This window comes from Centruroides vittatus, unplaced genomic scaffold (genome assembly GCF_030686945.1).
Source record: "Centruroides vittatus isolate TY-2023 unplaced genomic scaffold, ASM3068694v2 contig_738, whole genome shotgun sequence".
NCBI lineage: Eukaryota > Metazoa > Arthropoda > Arachnida > Scorpiones > Buthidae > Centruroides > Centruroides vittatus.
In genome coordinates, this window is record NW_027122474.1 from 342,841 (window position 1) to 366,365 (window position 23,525).

Consider the following 23,525-nt stretch of genomic DNA (forward strand, 5'->3'; position numbering starts at 1 on the left):
ATGAAGTTAAATCTAGTGTTAAAATCTTTAATGTATATGCTTTTTATATTTATGGACTATTTAAGGACTAAAGTTTTATGTTCTCATAAAAAAAGAATGCTGCTATATTTTTATGTATATTTAAAGGATTTTTGAAAATAACTAATATGTTTATGATTGAGTTTCAAAATATGCATAGCAATAATTTTATTTTAAAAATAGTACATTCAAAAATAATTTGGATTGTGCCCAAATATCAATGATATCCATTATATATAACTCCAATAAAAGAATGACATTTTGGTTACTTTAAGATATTTAATATTATCATTATATAACATATTTGAATTTGGTCACAAATTCAGATGAGTTATTTTGAAATTAAATACTCCTTTTTGGGTTGCAATTTGAAAAAATTGTAGTCCTATAAATTTCCACTGTCATCCATTTGTTGGTCTGTTTGTCTGTCTTCCCTTAATCTCAAGAATGGAATTAGATACATGAAATACGAGATCAGATATGGAGACCTTAGAGGCGGGAGGCCTGAATTAAGTATATACAAACTTACGATACAAACTGGAAGTCTCATTATTTAAATTTAAAAATTTTAGGGTATTAGATACATGACTGGCACAACTCTATTCTTAAAGGAAAAGTATGATGTACAGGGGCAAGCCACTACTAATTTGAGGTGTTGAGCATATATTTTAAATTAAATAAATTAAAAATTGCAGCCCAGCATTGTGACAATGTCACAATAAATAATTGCTCATTTAGTTTATTATTATTTAAAATTTTGCATGTATTTAAGACAAGTTAGTATATTTTGTGTATAAAAAAAGTGTTAAAGTATTTTAAAGATTGTTAACTTTACAGGATAAATTAATCTACTAACAGTTGAAGGTCATTAACAATCCTTTTAAATTAACATATTTTTTACACCAGATTTAAATAAAAATGTAAAGAATAAAAATGAAAGTCATTTTCATTTTAAATATGAAATTTTCTATAAGATTTTAATTTATATAACTTGTATATTATCATTAGATATAATAATGATGCTGTATTGTACAGTACATATTATGGTATTAATTTTTGGTTTATATGTTTGTTCATTTACAAGAGGAGGAAAACTATTTAAATTAAACTTAAAATTTTATTAATGATCAATATAAGGGAACAAAAATAGTAAACTGGTTGTAATATATACTATAAACGCCTTGAAAGTCAACAAAATTTTTTATTCAATGCAAACATTTTCAGCCATTTTTAGCATTTTCTTCAGGCTTTTAAAAACCAATTACTTCTAAATGGAAATTAGAATATAAAAATGAAATTTAAAATATTCATTAAGGAACTAATGTGATAATTACATATTAATAATAATAATATTTATTTATTTATTTAGTACAAGGTTTTCCTCCCTTTGTATGAGGAACAAAGTAAGAAAACTTACACAACATACAGATTGTTAAAAATATTAAATTAATATACAGTATCCAATAGATAATATTTAATAATTACATTCAAATAGATCGAACAGTTCTCCACATTGGTTGAATTTAAACCAAAATAAATTGTCATAATGATGGGTTACATTCAAGAAAATTTTTACAGAATTATACAAAAATTATACCAAATAAAAATAAAATGCATCATTGTAATGTTATTTTCTGGTTTAAATTCAGTGTGAAGAATTTTTCCATCTATTTGAATTAACTGTTGCAGTAGTTTCTTAATATCCAATCTTAAATTTCACTTTTATGTTCTAATTTTCATTTAGAAGCAATAGAAGGCCATTTAAAAATTGCTGTAACATTCGTGTTGGATTAAAAAAAATTTGCTTGCTTTGAAGGTGTTTATAATACATATCATTAATGATATCACTATCATAAAAAATCAGTTATTATAAAAATATAAATTGGTTTTGTTTCTCTGCCATAGATATGTTAATGTTTGTTTTATATTTATATTAATAAATAATTAATAAATTGTTAATTTACTTTCCAAATTTCAAATCAAATCTCTATTGCCATTTAGGGAAACCCTTATCATTAGAGATAAAATGAATTTACTTTTGAGCATCTTATATATTAAATATAGTTAATAACATTTATTCATAACTTTAATTACTTAATAGGTATAATTTTTCTCTGTTTTTAATTATACTAGCTGAAAAAAGTAATAAATATGGCATTATAATAAATGTGAAAAAATAATCATTTCATGAAAGTTTATATCTAGTAATTGCTATTAACATTTTGTGATTAAAATTTTTCATTTTAAAAATATTTGTTTGTTATAATAGGCACCAGATAATAGCATTTCACATCTAGTCCGTGCTTTAAAACATGTTGTAGAAAAATTAAGGCATGAACTGCCAGATCGGATATGCCTTGAACATTATACATCATCTACGTTTCTAGGTTTATTTGTTGCAGATCAGCATAATGATTTGCTGAAGCGTTTAGCAGTTCAATTTATGAGAGAAGTTTCAGAATATAGTAAGTCTATTTATATTTTACTTTAATATACTTCAATAAAAGAAAATATGTATATATATTACTGTATTAACAAAGTTACTAACAATTAAAGATTGCATTGATAGATCTATTATTAAAATAAAATATTAAGATACAAAATTTGTTATCTATATCAGTATGATATTTTTAAATATGCAGAAATTAATAATATGAAATATTTATTCATAAATTTATATATAAATTTAATTTAATAAACTTAAAGTTTTTTAAATAGATGCAATTTTATTAAAGGTTAACAGTTAATGTTTTTTAAGATGCATTAAATAAAGTTTAAAAGATTTTATGTAAATACTGAAATTTATATTGTTTCATTATAAATGAGCATTAATATTAATTTTTTCAATTTACATAAAAATATTTAAATAATTCTTTTGATTCTTTTACATAACAATTATTGTCATAAGTTTTTGGAAACATGCACTTTATTTAAAAAATTGCAGCTTATATATATTTGTGCTTTTATATGTATTGGAACAGCTAATTAAAAACTTAACATATACAATGAAATAAAAAACAATAAAAATTAATTCATAAAAATTTTTTAAATAATCACTATTGATTTTAAAGAACTGAAATTTGTTAAAAATAGAAAAGTAATGCTTGAAAGCATGCCAATATATATTAAAATTAAAAAATGAAGTTAAAATTATTTAAATATTAGAAATTTCATTAACATATGTGAATATGCATATAAGACATTTTCTTTGCTTCATTGTTTTAATTTTTTTTTAATCTGCACAAAGTTTTATGTTTATTTGTCTCTGGTATCATTGTAGTTTTCTTATCATCTATTGCATTTATATTTAAGTTTCTTTTTTTAATTACATGATAAAATGAAAGTTGGATTTAAATAGCAATATAATTTTTTATTTTGTATGCACTAATTCTGCCTCTGTAACATAGATTTATTCTATTTTGATTAATATCTTGTCTTTTCTCTCTCTTTTTTACAGTCCATTAGTATATTAAATTATAAAACTTGAACTGAAGTTGTAGAAGTTGAAAATTATTAATCTAAAGTGATTTTGAAGATCATTTCTTTATCTTTTGGTAGAAGTTGATATTTATATTTTTAATTTAGATTTTATATATTAATTTTGGTTATTGTTAAAAAATATTTTAAATGTTGATCTAAACTTTGTTGAAAAAATAGATTTGTGCAGGTATATAGTCTATTTATTCATATATGTTGGTTGAAATGACATGAAAATTTTTAAATTTAGGGAAGGAAAAATAATGTGTGAACTAAAATATCAGAATATTAAAATGAATTTATTCTGAAAGTTGTCGGGTTACAACATGAAAAATGGATGAAAAATAAATTAAAGAAAACATATTTCAGCAGTCTGTTAGTTTAACAAAATTGTGTCTACTCCAAGGTCTACTCTTTTGAACTTTTGTTTAATATGTTATAAAAGGTTCTTTAAGTTCTCAATGGTAACTTGGCAGACCTTGTTCTGAATTATTTTGCAAAGTTCTTTGATGGAATTAGCCTCTCCCACTCTTTTCATCACATTATGTATACGCTTTCTACTGTAACTGACACCAAAACTGTTTGATTGGTGTATATCAGGTACCAGTACATTGTGTTCACAATGTATATACTGTATTCCATATTGTTCAAAGGCAGCAATTGTGTCTTGAACATGGTGGGACATTGCCATGTCTGATTGAAACATGTGATCTCTATTCAGACAGTGCATCAAAAATGAGACTAATTCCTTCCTTATGCACTCTCTATTGTTTACAAAGTGTTAATATTTATTAATACAAAATTTAGATGGCGCCATGAAGGCCCAAGAGAGTACATGGTATCCATACCAAATCCTTGGGATTTTGTGTGTTGTTTGAACTTTATTTTTGGCAGAGCATTATCTCTGTTTTACAGTAAAAACGTTTACTTTTTATACATTTATTCAGTGTAAAATAAGACTCATTACTATAACAACTTGGATGCATAAATTCTTTTCTTGATAAAAAAATATTTGTTTTCTTTAATAGTCCATGTACAGTAATATCTCAACTTATGTTACCCCAACTTACGCGAACCCGAAGTTACATGATTTTTAAATCTTGTTGATTCGTCTTTTGTTTGAGTTTCATGCAACTCTTGATTTCTCACTCCCCCCACACTATTGTTCTGCTTACATGTTCAGATGTGTCGCGCGGAATCGACGCATAGCTACAATTTATTTTGTGTTATTTATTTTTGTGTTTGTTATATCTACGGAGACTTGAGAGACTCTACTATGTCATCCAAATGAAGTAGAACTGATTCTTCTGCATCGAACAAGGAAAGAAAAACTTTATCTTCGGAATGTAAAGTTAACATTATTGAAGACTTCAATACAAAAATGAAAAGAGGTTACAAATTTTAGAAAGTATAGACTCCAACGCAGAGCGCATTTCTTCTACAAAATGAGAAATAAAAAAATTATTAGCATGCTACGAGGAACTTTTGCGGGGGAAAAAATCTTTGAGCCATCAGACGAGTTTGTTAGATTTTATGAAGCCTTCTACATTGAAATAACTTCGGTTTACGATTTTAATAATATAATTTGTTATACATATGTATTACCTAAGATTTTATTAAACATTTTTTTTTTTAACATATTGTTTTCTTTAGTCTCCGGCCCCAATTAAAAACAATTTGTGTGTATTTATATGCGAAATTATACCGTAATTTACGCGAATTCGACTTACACGGTTATCGCTCAGTCCCACCTATCATATAAGTTTGGGGTATTACTGTACTTGTGTCTCGTATATTTTGAACTTTTGACTCAGTTTACAGAGAGACTGGATTACCTTACCCAATAGTAGCATTGTTAGCTGCTTACACTTTGCTCTAGTCTTTTTACCCTATTTCTCTATTTTTTCCACTGTCTTTAAGATAGTGTTTTCTTCTTTTTCACTCTCTTAATTATATCAGGTATGGACATTTCAAAAATCATGACACATTTAAAATATTCCATTGTGAAAAGTTTATCTTTTATCAAATTTCTGGTTTAAAACTTTTTAATGATGTTTCTATACTCATCTTTTAGGATTACTATTTCTAAATGTTAAACAGTTTTCAAAAAATGAACATTTGGAATCAAATAAGTAAATTTTGCAACAGAAAATTAGCATGTTCAATTTTTTTTGTGTACACATTTGCAGAAAAAAATGAAGTTATTCTGGATTTTTAGTTCATATGCTTACATATTAATCAATGAATTTGTACTTTGATATTGGTCTTGGTATATTATTATTGTTGTGGATGTTTAATTATGCATTATATATTTTACATTCAATGTAGGTGTTTCAACTTTTATTTAATAATTTTTATTTATTTTTGTTGTTATATATTAAATTTTTAATTGGTTTGTTCCAAAATATAAGAAAGAACATATATATTGTCTAAGATTTTTTAAACTTAAAATGTTTTATCTATTGACGAAGCTACAGTTTCAAAAAATTTCTCATTAAATATATTTAATCTAAATTCTCTACAAAGGGAATTTTTGGTTTTAATATGTTATGGAGTTACACTGTCATGAAATGAAATTTAATAAATCTTATAAATTCTGCATAATTTGGAAGGAATACATATTATTTCACAATTAAAATATTCAGTATTAAATAATTTAAATAACAACCTCAACTAACAATGCATGATGAAAATTCTTATAAAATTAATCCCCCAAGAAATAAAATGTAATTGTTCTATAGGTTAATAATTGGAAAATCACAAGCAGCAATGACAAAGCCCAATATGAAATTAAGGTAAGAATTAATATATGAATAAAATAATTCGATATAAACTCATTCTAAAAGTAAAAAACTATTTAACAAAACAAAAACTTAGTATATTAGTTTTTAAATATCTAAAAAAGAATTTGCATTCATTCAATGATAAAAACAAAAAAATAAAGGACACTATAACTGTTTTTAAGATTTTGTAATTTTATTATTAGTCATTGAAGGTTATGAACATTTTTCATTTCATGTACTTTGATAAATCTAAAGAATAAATTATATAAAGTAAAAATATATATTATTATGATCAATGTGTATCATTTATCAAAAAGTTAAAATCTACAAAATATTGGATTGTGGAAAAATTAATTCAAATAATTTAATCCTTAACTTTTATTACATATTTATAAAAATTCTGTAGTAAATAATTTAAAATGTGATGTAAAGCCACTGGTATACATCAGAATAATTTATTAATCTGAATAACATTATTAGAAACTTTTAGTAAAAAAAGAATGTAAAAATGAAAAAAAAAATTACTAATTACTACTCCATTTTACAGCTGTTGTTATCATTATTATATTAGCAATGCTGACCAAACAATATTTAAAATTAAGAAAAAACCATTTGAATCAACTTAAGGATGACAACACTTATTATTATTTTTTCAAACAATAGCCTATTATATCATAACTAGCTGTAACTTGTCAAAACTGATGGGGTAAGAAATGAAAAAATTGATTTTGTTACTTAAAACTATAAAAGTTTTATCCAACTATAAAATTTCTTTTATCACATCATTTATTGCAAAGACTTTGTCATCTCATAATAATTTGCTATGTTGTTGAATTTGAGATGTAAACTGTTACAGCAGCATAATCCTAACTTATCCAATTGTGTGTCAATTTTTGAATTTGGACATGTATCATCTGATAAAATTGGTATATATAAATTGTAGTGGAAAGTGTCATTTTCCATTAAAACATTATAAGAGTAAATTTTGTCAATTCCATATTTAATATACGATTTTATAGTTAAACAAGTTTAGAATTTTGACTTAGCTCAATTACTTCCAATGCTATCACCCACTTTAAAATTAAGTAAAGCACTTAAATATATCACAAGTAATTACCACACACTTTTCTTACTTTTCCAGCAGTCAATTTAATAAAAAAAATAGAAAAATAAACATTTTCAGTGTCTTTTCGGGATCTGCTTCAGATCATCATGCCATTTGAATAATGAAAACTTTTTTGCATTTTCTAAAAAAATAACTAAATCATACTAAAAATACAATGCACTTTGTTAAGATTTATCAAATAAGAAAAATTGTTTTTTTTCCATCATTTAGATTTTATCAAATAAAAATGACAAAAATTAAGATGATGCATTTTCATTTGTTGTTCATGCAATCAATATTGATGGCAATTATATTTAGATTTTTTTAGTTCGTGTAAAAAGCTATAGATTTACAAGTGTAGGATAATAATTTCAGAACACATTTCTGAATTAATTTGAAAATAGAGCATGGTACATTTATTAATTAATAAACATCAAGTTTAAGAATGGAAAATGATTGGGAAACCCAGAATCAATCTTTTGAAAGAAACACAAAAATTTTCCATTTATTTGTGGACATGCATGCTTTTATTTTGTAATATGAAATAAATTTGTAACTTTATTTTGGATAAAGTTAATATTACAACATTACTCCTGAAGAAATCACAGCTAATTCCCTTTTACTTAAAGAATTATCCCATCACATCATGTAGGGTTGCCATCTTTGGAAACTGCTTTGTTGGCTGACACTGTGACTGGGAGGGACATGAACGAGAAGATGCACTTTTTTTTCCATGCTTCTTGTGATTGACATGCCTCATAAATGCTTTAATTCCATCATACTTAACACTATATGAGGTTCAACAAATGATGCAACAAGCTGAACAAATATCATCCTCACAAATTAACCAAGTTTTGAATTCATTCACTTGAGCCAGGTTTTCCTAAATGTACATTGCAAGAACTTTTTTCAAGGAAAGAAGAATCAAATGAATACCTAGACTGATTCATTTTGAATTATCAATTTTTAAAATTCAAAATGGCAGTAAACTTAGCACAAATAATTATTTTTACTTAGAATCACGGGAATTGCATTTGTTGTGATTCACAGTATCATCTGTGAATTGTGACAAAAACACTTCTATATAAGCTGAAACTAAAGTTGAACAGATATAAAATACAGTTTCTTATGATGTTGGAAATTATCCATAACACTTGTACACATAATGTTAAATCAATAAGTTTGGATTTGAGCTTCATTTTCTATTTTGATACTGTGATTCTCTAACAGTTTAATATATCTGCTGAAAAAGTTATATACTTTTGTTATCAAGATTGGACCCATTTGAAATAACTTGTGGTACAGTTCTTCCATAGATTTATATATAGTTAAAGTAAAAATACCAAATTATCTTCTAAGATTTATACATTCTTTACATTTACAAATAGAAAATTGATCCTGACACATTCTGTATTGACTATTCTTGATATTCAAATAATTTGCATCGACCACTACATAAAAATTGTTCAATCTAAGCTGCATATAAAACCTTTTCATCTTAAATGGGATTTGAAAATTAATATAACTGTTAGAAGGAGGAAAGCTTAGGTTGTTAAGTAATATACCATGAATGAAATTTTAAATTCTGTAATTTTTCCATTTCTTGATCGATTGAGGTATCAAACATATTTTCCACTAAGGTAGTAAATCTGAAGTCTGAATCCACTTTTGTTTTGTTAAATAATGTATATGATATCTCATATCTGGCCAACGTAAGACTAAATTTATTGTACCAAATATTGCGCTACACTCAGGTTTTCTTTTAGACTCTTTGGGGACTACGGCCTTGCAGCATAAAAACTGCACGCCAACATCAAACATACAGGGTACTGTAGCCATATGTACGTCATTCAGAGGAATTCGATCTTTCTCTACTATCTGTCTCCTCTCCCTCCTTCTTCTCCTCCCCTTTCCCTTACCCCAGTGTTTCTCAAACTTTTTCGTCCGTGACCTCCTTTTGCACTTAAAAATTTCAAAGGACCCCCGAAGAATGAGTATGTGTAGAAAAACATCCCGGAGGGAGGGGGGTTAATTTAAATTCAGGACGAGTTAATTTCTTTTGTTTAATTAATCTATTCCATGTTGAAATTTCTCTCCGTTGCGTGTCGCTTTGCGTTGAATTTTTGTCAATGTTAAGACTAACGAAATTTTTTAAAAAATTATTTGTTTATTTTTCACAAACAAAATAAATGTATTGAAAAATATAAAAACAAAAAACATTATATTTCGAGAAGTTTATCTAGTCTCAAAACGTTCCGATTCAGCACAACACAGTCCTCAGAAAAACAAGCATAACTTACCATTCACGATGGGAAAAAGTCTCGTTCAAATACTGGCGCGTCCTTAAGTACCCTCTCATGGTCGCGCCAGGCTGCCAGCTAAAAACGCATATCAACTAAAATAACATCGGAGTATCCCAAGACATAGCCAAATATTGCAGCGCCACAGCGCTAGCGGAAATTCGAATTTGCCAACTGAAACGCTTTCGGTTGATCGGTTTTCGGATAATCGACGCTCTACCTAAGTCGACTTGCCTACAGACGCAACGCTGCTAGCGAACATCGTTCCAAATGACAACGCTGTTCTATCATAGTTTAGGCGGAGAGTGGAACTCGGGGGATTCCCCAATAGCGCACAAATTTATGAATACTGTATTATATTTAGGCTCGTATTTAAATATTTATATTGTTTTTATTATTTATATGTGCAATTTATTTAAGTAAAATTATTTTATATATTTTTTATTTCTACTATTTCTAAACATGAATCTATAGTAAATTTATAAAATATTTGAAAAAAAAATTGATTTGGCATCAATTTTTCAGCGACCCCCCCCAAATATTTTTCATGACCCCCTTAGCGGTCGCGACCCCCACTTTGAGAATCACTGCCTTACCCTTTTTTCTGCTGGCTAAACACTTCTTGTACGGCTGACATCTTTCTTGTATGTATGTATATATCAAATATTGGTGTAACTCCTTTTAACCTCAGCTAATCTTCTAAGCTCTTCCAATATGGTATTTATTAGTATATTCTCACCCTTAGTCTCTCTCTTATAGAACTTTGTAATCCTTATTACCATGAAAGGCTTGAACCATAACCTATTATTGTCGTGACTAATTGCATATCCAGGTACATCCCTGTTCAAACGATAAGAGTTCCTTCTATATATAATAATGGTATTTTCTCAAAGTGAGACAGCCAATTCATGCCCCACACTGGAAGAGCATAACATATCGAGTTTATCACTACTGAAAAAAAGAGCTAAAACTGTTTTTGTATTGCATTAATTTTCATTTTAGCTAGGAGATAATTATTTATTATTCAAAAAACAATCCTCATACCGGTACATCTAAAGTCCAATACAATTTCTTAAGCCTTCTAAGTTTTTGGTACCCAAGACGAAAAATTAACAACCAACTAACATTTTTGATTCTCCTCTGAGATCTTTGTCAGGTTCTTTGATGGTTTTGAAATAGAATGCAATGCAAATAGAATGTTTTTGAAATTCAAATGATAGAACATCTCCCGCGTGCAATAATGTGATAAAACCAGCCTCGTTAAAACATCATTCGATACAGACCGCATCAGGGCCTTGGAGACCCTTGAGATTTACAAGGCGTCAAAATCGGGGAAGTGTATTAATTTCAAAGATGGCAACATTTTATTGTATGCGTGGCGATATATCTCTGAGGTGCACCCGCAATGGTAGCCGTGTAGTATTCCTGTATGGATGGACAGCGTCATTTTTATGATAGTATCATGTATATTAAATGCATGTTAGATCGGTTTCAATGATTGCACGCGGGAGATGTTCTATCATTTGAATTTCAAAAACATTCTATTTGCATTGCATTCTATTTCAAAACCGTCAAAGAACCTGACGAAGATCTCGGAGGAGAATCGAAAACGTTAGTTGGTTGTTAATTTTTTGTCTTGGGTACCGGAAACTTAAAAGGCTTAAGAAGTTGTATTGGATATTTATTATTCTAACTGCTTTATTCTGTACTCATTGGAAATGTTTTCCAAATGATAATGTCACAATAAACTGAATTCGTAAGTATAAAATTTCTCATCAACTATCTTTAATTTATCATTTAAGAGATAAAAATCATAATCCTGCTTAGCCATTCTTCCTTCTTTTTGAAATATAACGATATACATTTTATTTGGATTAATCTTAATTTCCAATTTGGAAAAATATTCCTGCATCTGATTTAGTTTCCTTAGAAACCAATTTTGGTTGCCGAAATTAACACCATATCATTGGCATATTGAATTGAATGGACTAACTGATTTCCCACTGAAATTCTATTTTCTTTCTGATTAAACTGCTTATCTATGTCATGGATCATGAAGTTAAATAAATAAAGTGATAATGGGTCACCTTGCAAGAGCCCACCACATATGTCAAAAGAAGGTAAGTATTTTTACCACTTTTGATTGTAACAAAATAGTGACCAAATATAGATTTAATCACTTTTATAAATAGCATATCTGCACCATGCAGTTTTAGTTCAGCACACAGTTTTTCTGTTGATATCAAATCAAAGGCCTTTTCCAGATCTAAAAAGGTTGCATAGACTTTGCGTCTTTTTCTAGAAAAATGGATTTGAGTAGTTGATAGCAATACAAAAGTTGCAACTTTTGTTCCACTCCTCTTAGCAAATGCAAATTATGATTTTGGATTTCAAAAAATTTTCTCTTGTCCATTGCTCAAACCTATTTGTCAGAACTGATGTAAAAATTTTCTTAATGTTGACAATATAGCAATGGGTCTGCAATTACTGAGATTTGACTTCTCACTCCTTTTAAATATCATCCAAAAATATGCAGAACACCATGATTTAGGGAAGATGCCATGTTCATAAATATAATTATAGCTGAGCACCCAAAAACTGCACCAAAAATTCAATTGGTATTCATTTTTAAAAATTGACTGGAATTAAATCAGGACCGGCAGCAGTAGTTTCATTCGGTTTACTAATAATTTTTGCTATTTCAGAGGCCTGCATTGAATCATTCAGCACCATCTTCTCTTCCCCATACATTTCAGCTACATCTATTTCTAATGGACTCATTGTCATATCTGATTTCCTCTCCTTGAAAAGATCAAACCATTTGACAAAATTGATATATTTCTGGTTTTCTATCTTGGTTTACAGATATTTTCCTCACTGTTGACCAGAAGAAGATGTTCTTGTTCAAGTTTCTTGTTCAACAAATTAAAGTAACTTCTTTTTTTTGCCTCTATAAGATTATTATATCATTTTTACAACTAGTATATTCAATTAGCAGCCCTCTTGTTCTGTTTTTACAGAATGCTGCCAATCCATATTCTTTGAATCTTTTGGCCTTTTAACAGTCCAAATTGAACCATTCCTGCTTAAACTTAGAAGTCATTCTATTTAGGTATTTAATTCTATTTGGACTCAATTTGATTATGTAGTCACTGGAAATTTCACTTAACTTGTTATACAGTGGGTGATTGGTTAATGAAAATAATCCGTTCCAAGACCACGTTTGCTACCCGAATTGTTCGTTAACTGATTATCGATTTACCATAGATTTTTATGATAATTTGATTAATTTGTTCTGGAGATCCCAAAAAATAAATTAAAAAATTATATAGTTTCTTACTATGTTTATTTACATGTAATAACAAACTAAAAGCAATCTCTCCATGTTTTCATGGATGGCACATCTTTGTTTCTTCAATGTGATTTTCATTACTCCTTTATCTGCTTGAGTCTTTTTGATTATATCTTTCTTAGCTAAGATTGCACTTATTGTAGGCCTGTTGAAGCTATACTATTGGCAACATCAGATATCTTTCCACTCTCTACCTCAGCTATTATCTCTTGCTTAGTTTTTATAGTGAACATAATTCTTGACATCACTCTTTTTAGGCCCCATAATATCAGTTTTCTTAAATAAAAAGTTCAGAAAAGCACTTTTTTGAAAAATTCAGAGAACAGAAATTAACTAGTGCAAAAAAGGTTATGTATACAACTATGAAAGTCTCGTTTCATAAACCATTCATAGATGCCAATAAAATATAGTTTTACAAATGTTAAATGCAGCATCACTTTTTGTGTTTGTTTTGTGAGATGTTCGTTATCTGAACATGTGTTTGTTGTCTGAACATAAAAATCTTTACACCAACCGATCCCGAATTATCGGGCTAGAAAACAGCTATAGCAATATTAATAATTTCTAGCCCGATATTAATAATAATTAATCATTTCTAGCCTGATAATTTGGCATTGGTTGGTGTCTTTTATGTATAACGGGTTAGTTGTTGTTTATTTATAAAAATCTTTTGTGAAAGTGTTCATTGTCCGATTTGTTCGCACTCCAAACTGTTTATTAACCAATCACCCATTGTATATTACTCCAAAACTTTCTGTCAATGCTGCCTTATGAACTAGTTTCATTCTATCACCTATTTCAGATTCATATTTTTTAATATATTTATATTTCTTCATTTGTGGTGTAACTCTTTTGCTTGGCTTCTCATAAGAAAGTGATATATTTAAATTTAATCTGATAGTCAATCATATTGAAAAATGGTCTGATAAATCATTATCTAGTACCTCAAATCTGGCACAATAGTCCAAGATAAATTCAGAACATAAGATATAGTCAATCACTAAAATAAAGGTATGTCCACCTGGATAATCCTCTACTATCAGGGGCAGATCTACATAGGGGCTAATAGGGCTTAAGCCCTGGGCCCCAAGTGTCAAGGGTTCACAAAAATTGAATTATCATCATAAATTTTTAATACTTTTTCATTAACAATGAGCACTTATAGTAAAATATAGTTAATATTAATAATATAATAATGATAATGATAATTTATAGTATTATTTGTATTAACAAAAAATGGGACCCCATTCGACTTCAATAAACCCTAGGCTCCATAAAACCTAGATCTATCCCTATCTACCATGCAATCATTTAGAATAAACAAATTATAATTTTTGCAAACTTAATTAATAAAAATTGCCGGGACGATTTCACATTTAGAAGAAAAAAATATATTTCTTACTAGACTATACAAATACTTGAGTCCATATTTATCCGTCCCTTCACACACTTTTGTAGAGGCATTAACAAGTCTACATCCCGGCAATTTTATAATGTAATTATTATTTTTAAAAATTGTGTGTGCTACCACTAGAGGACTTTTACATTTGTACACTTTTACATTACTTTTTTTTACATTTGTTGGCGGACAGTAGCCTCAAATAAAAGGACAGTTCCACCGTAGACTTGTTAATGCCTCTACAGAATCGTGTGAAGGGACGGATAGATATGGACTCAAGTATTTGTATAGTCTAGTAAGAAATATATTTTTTTCTTCTAAATTAATTAATAAACTTCCTATCTTATTAACTCCTGTATCGTGACTTCTTCTTGTATTATAAATTACCAGGTTATTCCCATTATAAATTGGATTACATTCATTTTCTATTGTGGCATTGATATTTCCAAGAATTATCCATAGAGGCAAAATGTGACCAATTCAAAAAGCTTTCTTCATTTCTTCGAATGGGCTTTGGAGCGTTTTGTAAGGAGGAGTATAATTAATAATTATTGCTAAGTAATCACTAGGGAACTCATTAAATTTACAATTTTCTAATTTAATCATAACAAATATTATGTAAAAACTCCAATATGAATGAACCAAATTTCCCAAGGATTTACTTATTAATAGCATCATTCCTTGCCCCTTGGGCCTACCAACTCCTGGTTTTTTTTATTGCTGAAATCAAAATATAATTGAATGAGCCTTGCAGGAGATTTATCTAAGTTTTCTTCTAATCCTAAGATATCATACATCCCTAATAGTTTTTTGAAATAGAAAAAAACTTATTTCTAACACTTTGGATATTCCAGTTAATGACCTTGATCTCAGTTCCTTTGTTTAATGATGAATATAATCTGTCAAAATTATCACTACTATTGTGGTTTACATTAGTATTCACCACACTAAATAAATTAGTCAATTGATTTCTGCATCTAAAAAAGACCTAGTATCAACCAAGTAATTCTTTATAAAACTATAAGTCATTTTCTTATTCCTATAAATTACATAATCATTTCTTAAAAGAATTTGCATATCTTTCTTCTTTGCTTCTGTATAAAACGGGAGAATTTTGGCTGTACAATCCCCAGTTTCTGGAGTGAGATAAATTGCTATAAATCTTTTCACATGCTATGTTTTTATAGCTTATAAAAGACTGATAATATTTGATTTTTTTCTTTCAATAGTATTTATTGCAGTTTTTAGGAGGTGTGGGCTCTTCTTTTCTTATAACATATGGTCATTTCTTCCTCTTTAAATTCTGTCAATTTTAGGATCTTTCTAAAGAAATTTATTAGGCTTTCTTTGATACGTTATCAGTCATCAGATAGCCAAATAACAACAGATTGAGTTGATTAGTTATATTTAAAATATTATTTGCTGTATACTGTTCAGCTTCCATTTTCCTGTCTAAATCCAGTAGAACTGTTTCTAATTTGTTGACGTTCTGTTTCAATGAATCAAGCTTGGTTCATTGAAGCTATATTTTATAAATATTAAGGATTGAGGAAAAATATTAAGTATAAACGAATATCAAGTTATAGATATGAAATTTTATTATTGTGAAAATTTGGTGTAATATATATAATAAATATATAATAAATAAATATGAATACAAATAAAACATAGTAGCATAAATTTTTATCAATTTTATATTAAAATCTTGTTCAACAAAATTCTCCATTTATATAAACAATAGAATTTTAAATAAATATTCATAATTCAATAATTACTAACACTGTTGAAAATAATTTGTATATGTTTTTAGATTTAATGTAAATGTGAGGTGAGCTATAAAAAGATATCTTGTTGGAAAAATCAATTTTAATTTTTTCAGTGAGTCTTATTCTAAGGTTTAAAAGGATGTAAGATGGCATTTATAGTGTAAAATGTTGCCAGATGTTACTAGAAACATATGTTGAAAACTAAAAATTGACAATTGATCACACTTATTTTTTACTCTACAGCAGGGCTTCTTAAACTATGGGTCGTGACCCCATTTGGGGTCGCTTAGCGAAATATTGGGGTCACGAGATTTTAATGCAAAATACTGAAAATAATTTGTGAGAGTTTGAAAATGGCATGCTTTGTGTCGTAGGTTTCGTGAGTTGCACTTTGTGTCACTTCTGGTGCAGCGAGACAACAATTCAGCAACACTGATTGTAGTGTGAACTAGTGTAGTGTTGTTGCTTTTCAGTGTATTCAGATGTCTGTTCCATTGTAACACAAGAGTGAACTGTGGTAGTACACCATTATTGTTTTTGCAAATTTGTATATCTTCAATATATGTGTATATTTTCATTGTATTTTATATGTATATTGCAAAATATTTATATATCTTTATATTTGGCGGGGGGAGTCACAAAAAAAATCACAATCATAAATGGGGTCGTGAGTAAAAAAGTTTAAGAAGCCCTGCTCTACAGTGAAATTTATTTTTCTGACTTAATATACCTTTTCATAGATTGTATCACAAGTAGTAAAATATAGTTTTTCACTGTTAGTTTACTGTTCTTCTGTTTCAATGTAGTGCATTCTCACTAATCTGAAACAATTTTGTTCATTTTTCTGTTAAATGTTCCAATCAAAAGAAGTTGTAAATTAATTATGAAAATTTAATAAAATTTTCCTCGATATGTTTTCCTTTAATATACAATCTTATTAATCCAAATGGCCTTACATAATGGTTTGTTCACATTAGTGAGCTTGCACTGTTTAACATTGCTAAGTGATTTGATTATGAAAAGTAAGGTTATTTTAAAATTCAGAATAAATAAATTTTTACTTAGATTTTGATTATTTTCGAGGTTAGTATGATGTATTTTATGTATTATGAAAGCAAGTGATGATTAAAACTAGAAAATAAAAAAATTGTAAATGAAGCTAAAAACATTAATCATTATTTCATTAGAGTTGTACTAGGATTTCAGTAAACTTTATATTACTATTTGGTTATTTTTAAAAATCTGTTTGATACATCTTCCTCAATTTGAAAAGATAAGTTCTTTGATTAAAAGTTGAATGCTAGTTTGAATTGTGTGTTATCTGATGCCAATGTATCTCTTGGCATGAAAGATATGAGAAATGTTCTTAAAAGCTCTTGTTTAGTTTAGTTTATTAGTCTTAATGTGAGGTCCTGGACGGAATTTGAAATTTTATGCTAAAATGTAAACAAGTGACTGATGGGACAGTTAAACTCACCTTTCAAATAAAAAATGACACAAAACTAAACAATAATATAGTAAAAAGATTTATTTAATTAAATAATGTCTTGCAAATGCTATTATCAATTCTTTCTGTCAAAAGGGTAAACACAAAAGGCTTGAGTTATGAAAGGGAGTTTCAAAGTTTGATAAACACTATCCGATCAGCATTAGAAAATGGCATCAAGTTGAGCATCAATGTTGACCTCTCCTGTGGCCTGAAAAGTTTAAAATTGTCACCTGGAGACAAGAATGAACCAATTGGAAAGTGATGAGTTGTATTGTTGATCAATTAGATTGTGGGATCGAGGAGAGAATCCTTTAAAATCTTATGTCTCAAGGACACACTGTTTTTTTTCCAAGATCCAAGTCCATTCCCAAGACTTAACCTGTACAAGTTCTCATCTCAGATCTGTCCTTTTTTGCCAATCCATAGCCTATCAGGATACACTCCAACTGCATAAACAAACTTTAAGTTTCTTGTGTTGTGCTTCTCAAGTTTCTGACTGTGGACGAACACCTCAGTTGACTCCACTTTCCTATCTGATCCGAAAACTTCTACCAGACAAAGCAAGCCCCAGGGCCACTGTTGCATAAGCCATCCATTGCCAAGGGACTTACCATCAACATCGACAGTTACATTCAGACTCTCTCTGGACTCACTCCTTAGTCAGATAAATAGGACAAATTTTTTATAAAATGACCAATAGTGAAAATTTATGTAAACATGTTTTGCTTACCATATATTTTTGCGGATAAGACGACCTTCAGATAAGACAAGGTATAAATTTTCGTAAAAGTTCTATAGTTTTAGCATATATCTGTCCTATAAGATGATCCCCAAACTATCAACGGCCTATGAATTTAGTTTAGATCAGCAATCATCTTCTGGATAATAATACTGTATAGCGTATATAGAATTATGTCCTATTTGTAATTTTTCGAATGAACAAATTTTATTTTCAGCCTAGCTATTGTGTCAAACGTTCGCACTGATTCGGGCATTCGGGTGACCTTGACTATTCACAAAAACGTCGTACGGGCTATTCTATTTTGTGGACATGCCCTACTCTCTACTAGTAAATAATTATGGTTTGTCTGTTTTTTTATAATGGTTTTAATTTATATAAATTTCAATCTAATTTTTTTGTATCTGTCCTATAAGACGACTTCGGATTTTCGGGGTCTTTTTTTATGATTCAACTACCGTCTTATCTGCAAAATATACGGTAATTACATGGGATCAATTGTAAATGGTAATCCTTACTCAGTTTCCAAATCACACCCACATACAACCAGTGGTGATATTTGAAATAGTTAACAAAAGATTCGCTAGCAGAAAATTTTTCCCTGACAATCACCGACAAACGAAATGGAAGTTTTGGCTAGAAATAAATAGAATACCTTTTCTTGCGATATATCTAATAATCAGTGGCGTATTTGGAACATAACGAGCCCTGGGCAAAGACCAGGTAACAATAGTATATTAGTGCTGTCAACCTTTTTTTTTTTCTTCTTTTTTTCTTTTTAGGCAGAAAATTTTTCACCTGAATGGCACTGCTGATAATAGACAGATGTCATTGTCTCTCAAAATACAATATCCTTTTTATTTCGCTCTCCATAGCCCGACACGTGTTCCACAGCCATCTTGTATTATCTCACGCACATGGGATTGTGGGATCTCTCTTATGACTGGATCTAGTTTCAAGAACTCTCTTGAATCGATCTGCGATTAAACCTCATTTCGGTCGAGACAGATCGCACCAAGACATAGTCCCCGACCTTGCTCACAATCTAGATTGAAATGCTCAGTGCGAACAGGGTATAAGGCTCTAGTTTAGTAGTATTACAGAGTATAATACGTATATTTTAATATATTTAAAAAAAAAAACAAAACCACTGAGAAATGTTTCGTGTGTTTAACAAGGTTCAGAAAACTGAAAATTTTAACAATGGGTTCGGCCGAACCTGTGCAAACCCGCTGAATATCACCACTGCATACAACCCTCTCAGCTTCTCGTCAGTCTTGATCTTCTCACCCTCGTTGGCAATTCCATATTAAAGGTTGGTTCTCAAAACACTCAGGGAGTCACAAACAAAAAACAAAAACAGTTTTTCTGTCTTTTTACATTAATTATTTACAATTAATCTTAAATTTTTTGAAATACCATTGCAATGAACTTACAAATTTTGATGACAGGATATTCCTAATAAATTATGGAACAGTAAGCAAAAGTTATTCTGATTGATTCTCTCAAAATTAATGAGATCTTATTACATGCATTTCTTTACATTTAGCATACATATTTCTAAATTACAGTAGAACTTTGATTATCCAAATTGATTTGTTCTTCAAATGATTCAAATAATTGAAAATTTGGATAAGTGGATTAACATGTAAAGAATAAAACTACAAGGTAGAAGCACAGTGTTGTACCTGTACTCTATTTTTTGTTCATCAATTTCCAAGTAGCATACTATTAATCATTTGGATCTGTCACAGCAAATAGGTGTCACTGATTTTATAGTTGCATGATGTAGAAGAATGGTAGGGTGACGTCAGTGGGAGAGAGGAAGGAAGGCAAGTGATGGTTTGGATAATGGACATTCAGTTAATCAGCTTTTGAATAATCAGAGTTTCACTGTATTAATTAAAACCAATTGTAATCATTAAATCAATTACAGGGTAATGATGGCACTGTATCTGTGGTATTAAATTTATTATTATGTTAATTTATTCATATTTTGAAAATAATTTAGTTTGGTTTAGTTCATTCATGTATAATTTGAAATATAGTTTGTATTTGTTCTATTGGGATAAACTCAAAAATTACCAAATGATTGCCAGATTTTTATTGGGCTTTATTCATGCTAATTGAGCCATTCACAGGCCAAGTCAATTAACTCCATTTGTAAATCCTTAATATAATTGTTATTATTTTTACATTTTTCACATAACTAATTTTATACAGGGTGGGCCAGCGAAAACGAAATGGTAGAGTGTTCGTGTTCGTCCAAGCAAAGCGCTCGGACAGGTCGATTTTACTCTCGAGGGGACATCTTTTGCAATAAAGTTTTTGCGATTCTGAATATTAACTAAACAAACATTTTTTCAAAATAAATGCTTGTTTAGTTAATACAAAATAAATGAGTTTTTAAAATTTTTTGTTGTCTGTTGTATTCAGAATCGCAAAAACTTTATTGCAAAAGATGTCCCCTCGAGAGTAAAATCGACCTGTCCGAGCGCTTTGCTTGGACGAACACGAACACTCTGCCGTTTCGTTTTCGCTGGCCCACCCTGTATATCGTTACATTAATATAACAATATATAAAAATACATTCTACAATGTTTATTTAAATTTACAGTTATAAATTATTTTTTAAAATTTTTTTTAATTATCAATTTTTATACTTTTTGTTTTGTGGAGTTAATTGATTTGGCAAGTGAACAGCTCAATTAATGATTCAAAACAAAATAATTTAGCTAGAAGTAGACAGTTAAACCACCATCTCTTGACAAATTTAGTAGTTATAAATAAATAAATTTTTAAAATATGAATTGATAGCAGCCAAATTACTTTGATATAGCCAAAATATGAATTGATAGCTAGTGGTAGGTTTAACCACCTACGACTAGCGAAATTACTTTGTTTCGGACCATTAATTAAGTACAAATATAGCTCAATTTTAAAAAATCTGGCAGATTGCTTGGTAATTCTAATATATCAAATTTGTATATTATTATAAACTTAAAAGTTTGTCATAAATTCTTTATTGTATAAAAGAATTTTAATTTTCCTAAGAGAATTTATTGTAACAAACAACTCCATAGATAAATCCAAAAATTGAAAATGCTTAAAGAATTTTCAGACAATAAAATGCTTTTAGCATTTTTGAGTTTTGCTTCTTATATATATATATAATCATCTTTGATAAATAATTTCCAAAATTTGAAAATAATTAAAACATAGAAAAACATATTTCTAAAGTGAGATAACAGTTAAACAAAACAAAGAAAAACTTGAATTATATATCTAATTTTAGTAGAATGTTTCAAATTTCAGAAAACAAAAATGAAAAAACAAGTTTAATTTTTATTCAAAAATGAAATTTAAGACAATACAAACAATGTTTGAGTCCTTTTTCCTATTTATATCCTTTTATTCCAATCTGCTAATTATGGGCTTCCTGAAAATCCACCAGAGAACTCTCAGCTTAAATTCAATTATATAATATGGATGCTGTTGTGAAGGATTTTTAATGATTTTTAATGTTTGTAGACGTCATAGCCTACAAAAACAGGTTGACGTCGAGATCATTTTTAATTGTGTATAAGTCGTTTGATAGTATTTTGTCTGTTATTTTTAGAAGTTTTACTTCAAGTCGCCTGCTGTCTGTGGTTCCTGGATTGGAATAAAAGGATATAAATAGGAAAAAGGGCTCAAACATTGTTTGTATTGTCTTAAATTTCATTTTTGAATATAACTGAAATAATCCTGGGCTAATATGTACAATGTTTAATTTTATTTAACTTTAACAAAAACAAATTTTAAATGATTTTTCAAATCAAACAAAATGAGAAGGAGATGATATTCACTGTTTCAGTGTGGAGTAGTATATCAGTGGTTAAACAAAACAAAGCTAAAAGAAATTCTTAATTTTTTTCTGTTGAAGATTATTTTAAAAAGTAGAAAATATTTTTTGTGCCAAAAGAATAAAAAGCCCATTTTGGCCAAAGCAGCTGAACCTGGCATTACCATATTTACAAACTAGCATGTTTGCATGGGACTTCATCCATTTAAAGGGGTGGACGTCCTTAAACTTTAACCCCTATTTTCTGAGTACAATTGAGTGGTATGCTAAAACCAAATGTTTGAATTGTTTTACAGTTGAGGTCAAATCCATCTTTGTTTACTATTAAGAAAAAAATCTATTCTACTCAAAATAGAGCATTTGTTACAGTACTAATTTTTATTGTTTACATCAAACATTGTAAAAAGCAACTATAACTGGAAGTAGGGTTATTTCTTGAGAGTTGTGGAGTTAATTTACAGTTGGTTTAAAGAATTCTGGTAAAATTTTTGTTTGCTTTATTGCATGAAAATTAAATCAATGTTGTGAGAATGGTATTTTGTCAGGGCAGTGGTAAAATTCTCTTTAACATGAGAATTCACTTTACGGATGTTTGCTTTAAGACAAGTCAACTGGAGTAAAGAACTTTCTATTGTCAAAATAGCAGCTTAATTAATTAATGTGAGTAATTCATTTACTCAGCTGCTACTTTGGACTTCTGTACAACAATCAAAAAAATTCTTATTACATTTTTATACTACTTTCTAGTTTGACAAAAATTATGTTTATTATTTTGATTTTTCTCTCTCATATTTTGATATAATTATTTTTAAATTTATAATTATCAAATTAAGGTGAATGCATACATGTAGTGCAGAACAGAAAAGCAGCATTGAAAAATTCATCTTTGCCACAAGACACCATGGCCACATAAGCAACAAACAAGTGGAATGCAGTTTGTTTTTTGGCATGTGTGTTCAAAGTGGACAATGAGAGAGTTGTTTTTGTATCTTTTTTATTTGCAGCTTTTACTTTAAATAATTTTCTTTATTTATTAAGATTCAGCAAAAGAGCAACCACAGAATAAGAAACATTCTTATAACAAAAATTTAAATTATAAGTAAATTCTATATGAAAATATATTTTAATTTGTTTATCTTAATACATTTGCATCACATTATTCTTATAATTTCAAATCCTTATTAAAATAGGGGTAATTATACTGTATAAAAAGAGATGATTTTGCACAATATCAAGAAATCTTTCTGCAGCAA

General features: G+C 28.6%; 2 protein-coding genes across 3 annotated transcripts in view; both read left to right on the top strand.

Moving 5' to 3' along the window:
• LOC136980973 (transmembrane protein 50A) overlaps nucleotides 1-23,525 on the top strand; it is a 240,695-nt gene that overhangs the window by 75,058 nt on the left and 142,112 nt on the right. The window lies entirely within an intron of this gene.
• The window catches only part of LOC136980965 (ecdysteroid-phosphate phosphatase-like), a 104,219-nt gene that overhangs the window by 30,571 nt on the left and 50,123 nt on the right, over nucleotides 1-23,525 (top strand). For both annotated transcript variants that reach the window (XM_067277165.1, XM_067277166.1), the window contains exon 4: nucleotides 2,288-2,483. In XM_067277165.1, the coding sequence (XP_067133266.1) occupies nucleotides 2,288-2,483 (196 nt within the window). The remainder of the gene's footprint in view (nucleotides 1-2,287; nucleotides 2,484-23,525) is intronic.